The 9719-nt window shown below is 35.8% G+C and overlaps 1 protein-coding gene across 1 annotated transcript; it reads left to right on the top strand.

The window, feature by feature from the left end:
- The first annotated feature begins 5475 nt into the window (after window positions 1-5475).
- On the top strand, window positions 5476-6027 carry LOC147285013 (SAUR-like auxin-responsive protein family). The gene has a single exon (XM_086245236.1). The coding sequence runs from the start codon at window positions 5511-5513 to the stop codon at window positions 5859-5861; it is 351 nt and encodes a 116-aa protein (XP_086101362.1). The 5' UTR covers window positions 5476-5510; the 3' UTR covers window positions 5862-6027.
- Window positions 6028-9719: the final 3692 nt, after the last annotated feature.

Here is a 9719-nt window from a genome sequence, read left to right on the forward strand (position 1 = left end):
CCGATAAATTTGAGCAATGGAGCCAGACAAAACAGACATAGGTAGATTCATAGTATGGTGATAATTACAATGTTGCAATGAGCTCCACCAGATTTTCTTAAGCACATGATTTTGAACCTAAATTTTGTCCCATAGCACATACATAGAAAGACATTATATTATGTTGTCTGCACTTATTTCTGCTAAACCAATAAAGTTTTTTTTTTCTTTGTTTCAATTCTGAAATACCCATTAAAGAATTGTTTCTATTCAATCAGTAGGAATCAATTTCAAAAAGTTGCTCCTGATATTAATTTTCTTAAGAGAAAAAATAAATTAAAAAAGCATATGTGGTTCAAAATAGGCATAGATTTGGTTCATATGCTCTGGGTCACATATCCCACCTGCAAAATATGAGATTGTGTCTCCAAAAAAGAATCAGATTGCAATTAGATTTCTGTTCATTGATTGGTGACAAAAGATTGGCCTTCATTCATTCAACTATAGTTCACTTTTCAATTAACAAGTAATGGAAAATTGATATGGTTAGGACATGAAGAATCTTGAACACCTTCTCTGTCTCAAGTTTGAGCCACGTATGTTTTTCTTACTTTTAATTGATCATTGTTTGTCGTATAGATTAGGTCATGTTATTGGTAATTACTAATTAGACGTGCACGTACTTTGTTTTATGTGCAAAACAAGTCCATGAATAAGATTGGTTGGATGTCTAACATGCAAGCTAGATTAATTATGCATCATAATTAATTAATTGATGATCGATCACTAATTACGAATTAAACTACTATGTATAACATGACAAGATTATGGTCGGCGTCCAAGCTTTTTTGATTACTTTTTATGGTGTTCCAATCATTAAAGGATAAAATTAATTAAGTTTAAGTAGATGTTTGGGGTGATCATGCATACTAGACTTCTTGTAAGATAATCAGATGAGCATTCTTCTTGTTATATTATTTTAGCCAGAAAACCCTTTAATTTGTATGGTACGAGATCAAAATAGAAATCTACCCTTCACACTTTTTCCACTCACAATTTGGATTCTATGTTTTTTTTTTTTTGGGCCAAGAATTTGGATTCTACGTTGTACATACTATTTTGACTCAAAATCTTCTGAAACCATAGTATATATACTGTATATTAAATAACTATTGAACCTTAAAACTTAAACTATATGTCAAGCTAACATCTAATTCAAAACATATATATAAGTACATCAACGCAAACACAAAAGGATTCCCCATCAAAAAAAAAAAAGGATTAAAACATCTTGAATTAATTGGTACCTAATCATTTGGCAAAACCAATTAAATAGATTGGAATAAGAATGTCTGGTATTTATTGACAAGAATATCCGAAATTATACGACCTAATCATCACTCATATAGACCATATATATAGTTACATGAATCCACGTGGGAGAGGTATGGGTGTGGCAAAGGTTACTAATATGTAGACATATGCATGGCTCAAATATTCTGGGACATGCTAATTCCATGTGATGTTCACATGCCTATGTTCATCACCTGCCGTGTATCTTTATCAATTAAGATAATTTTCATAAAATGCCTAACCATATCATATCATGATTATCAACCATTAATTTAATTTAATAATAATGGTTCCCAATATATTGTATGAACTTTTGATCGAGTTACCATGAGATCGAGTGTATCAGTACATTAATGAGGTTAGTGCATAAGAGTCGTTTCACAAGCCATATGTCATTTGTTCATCCAAGCTTATAAGCATATATAAGCAAGTTATGGTAAATTAATAATTATAATGTGACATGTACGTGGTATAAATATTTTGAGGAGAATGATAATATTACACCATGATCAAAAGTAGTGAGTAAATCGTGCTGTTCTCTTCATGGCACATCAATAAAGGTTTTAGCTCCTTGAATATGTAAAGGTAAACATGTAGATTATGTGTTCATAATTAAAGGTCATACTTTGAATATTTAAACATGGTGAGATATGATTTGTGGGACTTACTCTACATTATAATTTAATAATCGAAAACGTTTATTTTTTAAGTCTATATACAAGGATCATCTTTGCCAAAAATTAGATAAATCAGAAATCGTTTAACCTTTTGATTAAAAGGCCATCATTTCAAGTGTTAATGGAATCCAAATATTCGTCTATTTATTCTATCACAATTAGATGTCTTAATGGTTTCCGATTTACCTAATTTTTTGCAAGGATGATCCTTGTATAGAAACTTAGAAAATAGATGGCTTCAATCATCAAATTATAATGCGGAGTGGGTCCTACAAACTATACATCATCATGTTTAAGTTGAGATATACCTCAACGAAAGTGACCTCTTTATATAAAGGTTTATTCACGCCAATGTCTCCTGAAAGTAACTTCGATTTTCAATTTGCCCCTTGAAACTTCATTTCTCCCACTTTACCCCCCGAATTTTATAAAATATCATATTTCATCAAGTCCGTTACAAGCTCCGTCAAATAAGTTGACGTGGCAGTTTATTGCCCCTTCTACATAAGCGCCACGTAGGCTTTTTTGACAGACTCGTAGACAGGCTTAACGGAATATGGTATTTTATAAAGTTTGAGAGGCAAAGTGGGAGAAATGAAGTTTCAAGGGACAAATTGAAAATCGAAGTTACTTTAAAGAGACATTGACGCGAATAAGCCTTATACATATATATATATATATGATAAGAAGAAAAAAAGGTCGTATATAAGAACTACAATAGCAATACGCTAAGAACTATGGCATAAAATAAAACCTTTTTTGAAAGAATAGTTTAACACTGTTCTATATAATATACATTTATGCAGCAATAAACTTTTTGATTTTAACTTATATACACTGTATTAATTAATTCCACTGGTCCTTGATAAATTGAAAATAGGGTTGTTACCACTTACTAGCGGTTGGCCCGGATTCGGGAATAAGATTGTTAATTACGAAGGCAACCTAGCTATTCTTATACTTAATTGTTTTGTGTTCTCAAATCGTTTACCAGAAAACCAATTAAAAAACAAAATCATAAGAAGTAATGATAAATTATGGGATTTGAGATTGAAGAAGACCTTGAAAACAACGTTGCACATGTCTGTCCTTTTCACCAACAGTTTCTTAGAATTAAAAAGAGAGATAAATGGTAGAATGAAATCGGTGTAGTCTTTTGAAAAGGAATCAATATTATTCATATGAATCATATCATCATATATATTGGAGACCAACAACTTTCAAGTAAGTGATCATCCAAGTTAAAGAAAAAAAATAAGAAGTGGTTTTATTACAAGAATTAATTAAGAAGGCATAAGATGCAATTCAACCAACACAAAAGTATAAAGATGGCAAGGGGCTTAATTATCGACAAAAATCTAAAGATGAGCCTAGTTTAGTAGTTTTACAACTGCGCTTCACACCAAAACGCAAAAGTCCAGACGCCCAATAGCGACAAGCCGACTCTATACACGGACGTGGACATGTTCTCTCAATCTTTTTTATTTGACTTAATTTAAGGATGGTTTTATAATAGGTATATTCTGAAATTGTTTATCTTGAATTTACATCATAAATTCAAACGACAATATTCCACTTATTAGATTAGTTGACATTGACAATTTGATAACGACATATGAATTTGATAAGAGAATATTTATTGTTATATATCGATCATTAATTTTTATACTTTTTTATAGAAAATTAGGATTAAATATCAAATCTAAATAATTTTTTGGTATACCATAAAAACCATATAATATTTCAATTGAACTACTAAATTTAAATATAATTTTTTAGATTAAGTCACAAATATGTTGGCCCTTTTGATTTGAGCCTTTTTCATTTGACATTTTTGTCCTTTGACCCACATATGATAGATGTTAGTTAAAATTTATAAGGTTTTGACAAAATTGCCCTTCAGGCTTTTATATTATCTTGAAAATTTGCTAATGTAGTATCAACTTCACATTTAGTTGTGACTGTACGACACTCACAACTTAAAATTTAGTTGTGACTGAACGACAGTCACATATAAGTTGTGAAACAGTCACAGTTAAATTGTGACTTGATTGAATTTTTTTTAGAGAAATAATACTACAATATAGTATAAATAGAGGTCAAAACAATACTTTTACTCAAAATAATACATAGTATAGTAGTGTGAGTTGTCTCTTTTAATTTACCAAGACAGTCACAGTTAAGTTGTGACTGGATTGATTTTTTTTTTTAATACAATATAGTATAAATTAATGTAATATTTGTAATGTAATATTTTTTTTATTTTTTTATTATAGTGGCATGTGATGTAATATTTGTAAATTCTAATACCTTTTACTTTATTATTTTATTTGACTTTTCAACTAGTACCTAAACCAAAAAATTATTGAAATTTAGTAGTTAAAATCAATGGACCTTAATTTTTACAGTAATATATATTTTTTCTCACAATGCTAAAAGGTCTCAAAGTCCAAAACTTTATCCCTAAATTAAAAGAAAAAATTATAGTACAAAAAATATGACAATTGTATTTGCATAGAGTTGCTAGCTTGCTCAACATATCCATTTAATTTCATAAGGACAATGCTTGGGTCACCCCACCTCCCAAAAATGCTTGTTTGGCAGTGCACGTTCAGGATCAGAACAGTTCAATTTTTAGATTACCTATTAAAGATTATCTTTGTAAATAATCAACTCAATCGGAAATTGTTTGGTTATATAACTGTCATTGAATAAATAGAATAAATAGACGATTTGGTCAAAAAATCACTCTTTAAATACAAACCGTTCATTTATTCGATAAAAGTTATATAACCAAATGATTTCTGATGAAGTTGATTTTTTACATAAATAATTTTTAATAAATGGTCTAAAAAATAAACGTTTCTGATATTAAGCTTAATTACACTGCCGAACAATTATTTTTTGGAAATGTGGTGACCCAAGTATTGTCCATAATACCCATTCTATCTCCTATGTCTCTCATTCATGGCCACAACATTCATAACTATGGAGAGGGTGATAGTGATTAGTGACACCTCTAACCAAATAGATGCCTTCATAAAAGACGCCTCCGAAAGTCCGAATACAGAGGTGGCTTCATTGTGAGAGATGAATCTATTAACTATTCTTTGAAATTTCTGAATTAATTTTTTTGTATTAATCAAAATTTGTTAGTTTATGAGATTTGAACTCATAATTTTCTTCCACAAAAAGAGACCGAGTACTACTAAACCAAATGGATATTGACGGTTGAGAAGAAAAAAAAAATGATAAAATGGAAAATTGAAGCAAACTTTTAAAGCTGTTAGGCGTATTGAGCATAAAATTGATGTGGCTGCAGAGTTTATCCCCCAATGTCCTAGCCTCATGTAACCGCATAATTATAAGTAGAATTACCACTTGACCCCTCTCCCTTCCCTTTATATACAGAAGCTTCCTTCCCCCTTTCCAATCCCCCAAGAGAAGCACACAACTCACTCAACCTCTCCTTCTCTCTCTTGAATTCTTGATCAAGAGATCATGGCCAAAGGTGGGAAGCTGTTGAAGCTGAAGTCAGTGCTGAAGAAGTGGAACTCATTCAGCAAAAACAGCCGTCCCAGCATCAACTCCATAGCGTCGGCGGACGACGCCGCACGAGACCTCCACCCGGTCTACGTGGGCAAGTCTCGGCGGCGCTACCTCGTCAGCTCCGACGTGGTGGACCACCCACTGTTCCGGGAGCTGGCAGAGAGATCCGCCGAGGACGCCAACGACGACACGTTCAATGTCGCATGCGAGGTGGTGTTGTTCGAGCACTTGCTTTGGATGCTGGAGAATGCGGATCCGCAGCCGGAGTCGTTGGACGAGCTGGTGGAATTCTATGCCTGCTAGCCGAGGGTGCATGGTGTATAATGCTATGTACATGCATGGTATAATTAGATGACTGCAAAAATAATCAGCTGGGTTCATCCACACGGTAGAAAGTTGTACATTCATCAATATTTAAAGATTAATCAATTAATCTTTAATATTTTAGAGGAGATCAATGGAGGGTGATTGAGAGTATTTGAGTTTGTGTGATTTGATTGCACGGTTGAGGATGATTAACCCAATATTTCACATCTGGGCTGGTGGAAATTCGTCAGTTCTGTCATTGTTCTTAATTTGTTCATTCTAAACATTCTATATATATCAATTAATGTTTATTTCTACATATATCATGCTTCTTTTTGTTCTCCTTAAGTCAAAATCTACATCCGGAATTTCATTTATTTTCTTTAATCTTGGGGAGAGAATTCAAACTTAGATCTCTATGCACAAAATAGTGAGAAATATCACTTGATCACTAATTAGTTAATACCTAAAATTTCTCTTAATGTATGGTTTTATAATTACGGCTTTGATTGGATTGTACTAATTAAAGGATAATCCATTATGTATCCATTTATTTATGATATTTGTAATAATTAACCATATTTTACACCGAGCAGAGATTAATATGGAATATATTTTATGTGAATATATTCCACACTTATAAGAGATATAACTGATAAATGTGATATATTTAACACTACCCATAAGTAGAAGGAGATATGTATGTACAAAAATATATGTCAACATTGAACATAATTTCTTGTCCCAAGTCCCTGGCCACATAAATTAGTAGCAGTACTTGGGGCATTATCTATAGTACAACAAGCCAATTTAACAAGTCAAATGTAGTTTCTCATGTGATTATTTATGTAGTTTCTGATTCTCCACTTTTAGTTAATTACTACCATTGATTTAATTTTTGGATATATAGAGTACCAAATAAGATTTAGAAAATAAAATGATCTTATCCAAAAGAAATTAAAATGATAGTGTGTATTACTGGCTGGGTAGGAAACAAAGTCACGACATTTTGGGAATAATCGAGAAAGATGTTTCATGATTTCATCACAAGAGTGTCTTGTAAACATAAATATATTGTGAATTTACTTGTAAAAAAGAGAACCAGTACTGCAACAGTGCAACTTTATACTCGAGTAAGTTTTGTTCTGACACCCCTGCTGGAACTTAATTGCATTTGTGGTCCTTCGCATTTTATTATGTCACAAATGACCTTTAAATTTTAATGGTCCTGCATATAGGAGTTTTAAATACCACATATAACAAACCATATATATGAGATTGACAATTAGAAACGAAAAGATATTAATATTAGATTCTGCCTCCAATATTAGTCTAATTGCAGTGTGTATACATACTAAAATGTTTGATTTAATTAACATCACCAACATTAATAAGTACTTGAGAATTGAGATAAATAAAGTTTTAGTGATGTATGCAACACACAAAAAAACAAATCCTTGAAATCTTGAAAAAGACAACAAAGGCTCTACCTTGTACCCTTTTAATTAATTAGGTAGTTAATGGAGACTAGCTAGTTAATTAACTAGGTAGCACGTCGTAGTTATATTAAACTTTCATCATTATTGTTGATGCAAATTTCCGTAAGAAAGTTACAACAACTTAGGGGTAGTGACCTGGCTGATCCGAAGTCCTGCTGGATGATGACGTGGATGTTGATTGAGATCTTCCTGTAGACAAACACAAGATCAAAGGAGATGGACCGGTGTGGTACCAGCCAAACACGCTCCGATGATGAAGTCAGTGATGTGTGTTTGATGGTGTTTGAATGGAAGTGAGGAAGAACATGTGATGAACTTGGGAGAATGGGAAGAACAAGGCAAATGTTCTGGGTTTATTCTCAGCAAGTCCAAGTGTGTTTTTGGTAAGCCAAAGTTTGTGCAAGTGTTTGCTTTGTGATGGCTGGATGGATGGGATCTTTGGCTTTGTGCATATAAGTTGGTTTATATAGACAAGGGAAGGTGTGGAGAGTAAGTTACCTGCATGTGATTGAGTGGCTGAGAGAGATCCACGCGTTCGGTCATAACTAGTAGCATGCACAGCTACTCACCTCCTTTGCATTCAATGCTGCATTGAATGCAAGGATGGAAGATCAGGTGGAATGCCCCAATAGTCATGGCTGTGAGCTGGAATGTCTTATCTGTCAGAGAGTCACGTCAGGTGCACTTGAGTATGGCGGTTCGTCCCAACGTGATCTTCTTTAGGATGGCGGTGGGAGGCCGAGCCGATCCGAACACATGTCCTCACGTGTAGACGTGAAACCCATGTGTGATCGGATCGGATTTAGACAAGTCGGCCAAGCCGATTAGGTAGGTAGTGCAGCGATCCTCTCAAGTGAAATCCGGCCGCAACTAGGTTCTGAGATGACGATCACCAAAGCCGAGCCGATCCGAACTGGGAATGGAATGGACTGAGTTGATGTGGTGATGTGGAGATCCACGTCTGATCGTGATCGGTCATTGGTCCGGGCCGAGCCGAACCAATGGTTGAGATGATCAGGTGGTGACAAGATTGTCGAAGCACGTCTGATCGTGATCGGTCATTGGGCCGGGCCGAGCCGAACCAATGGTTGAGATGATCAGGTGCTGACAAGATTGTCGAAGCACGTCTGATCGTGATCGGTCATTGGTCCGGGCCGAGCCGAACCAATGGTTGAGATGATCAGGTGCTGACAAGATTGTCGAAGCACGTCTGATCGTGATCGGTCATTGGTCCGGGCCGAGCCGAACCAATGGTTGAGATGATCAGGTGGTGACAAGATTGTCGAAGCACGTCTGATCGTGATCGGTCATTGGGCCGGGCCGAGCCGAACCAATGGTTGAGATGATCAGGTGCTGACAAGATTGTCGAAGCACGTCTGATCGTGATCGGTCATTGGTCCGGGCCGAGCCGAACCAATGGTTGAGATGATCAGGTGGTGACAAGATTGTCGAAGCACGTCTGATCGTGATCGGTCATTGGGCCGGGCCGAGCCGAACCAATGGTTGAGATGATCAGGTGCTGACAAGATTGTCGAAACACGTCTGATCGTGATCGATCATTGGGCCGGGCCGAGCCGAACCAATGGTTGAGATGATCAGGTGCTGACAAGATTGTCGAAGCACGTCTGATCGTGATCGGTCATTGGTCCGGGCCGAGCCGAACCAATGGTTGAGATGATCAGGTGGTGACAAGATTGTCGAAGCACGTCTGATCGTGATCGGTCATTGGGCCGGGCCGAGCCGAACCAATGGTTGAGATGATCAGGTGCTGACAAGATTGTCGAAACACGTCTGATCGTGATCGGTCATTGGTCCGGGCCAAGCCGAACCAATGGTTGAGATGATCAGGTGGTGACAAGATTGTCGAAGCACGTCTGATCGTGATCGGTCATTGGGCCGGGCCGAGCCAAACCAATGGTCGAGGTGTGACTGGAGAAAAATGATCTCCAGATCCGAGCCGAACTGATGGTGCCGAAAAAGATGATCTCTCGAATTCCTGGTGAATCCCAATGTCGGTTCGGATCGGATATGGGTAACCCGGAGGTAAGAGCCGATCTCATATGTACATGATGTTGGCGTTGCTAAGCTGAGATGATGACATAGATGGCTGGGTCTGACCAAGTTGACCATCAAAGAGTCTGAGCAAAAATGGGACCTGGTGTGCCACGTGTTGGTCTGTGTTTGGTCATTGAATCCATGTGGATTTATCCACAAACAATTATATAATTTATATGTACTGAAAAAACATTTTATGGAAATAATAGTAATTTAAAGCCTACCGGAAAGCTAGCTTGGATAGTGATGTCATTTTCTCCCTAATGTCTATGAATTAAGATAAAGAAGTAAAATTCTTGTA

Source organism: Dryas octopetala, chromosome 5 (genome assembly GCF_963921425.1).
Source record: "Dryas octopetala chromosome 5, drDryOcto1.1, whole genome shotgun sequence".
Lineage (NCBI taxonomy): Eukaryota > Viridiplantae > Streptophyta > Magnoliopsida > Rosales > Rosaceae > Dryas > Dryas octopetala.

What these genes read in the sequence shown, in the direction of transcription:
- LOC147285013 (XM_086245236.1), top strand. Translation starts at nt 5,511, where the DNA reads ATGGCCAAAGGTGGGAAGCTGTTGAAGCTGAAGTCAGTGCTGAAGAAG.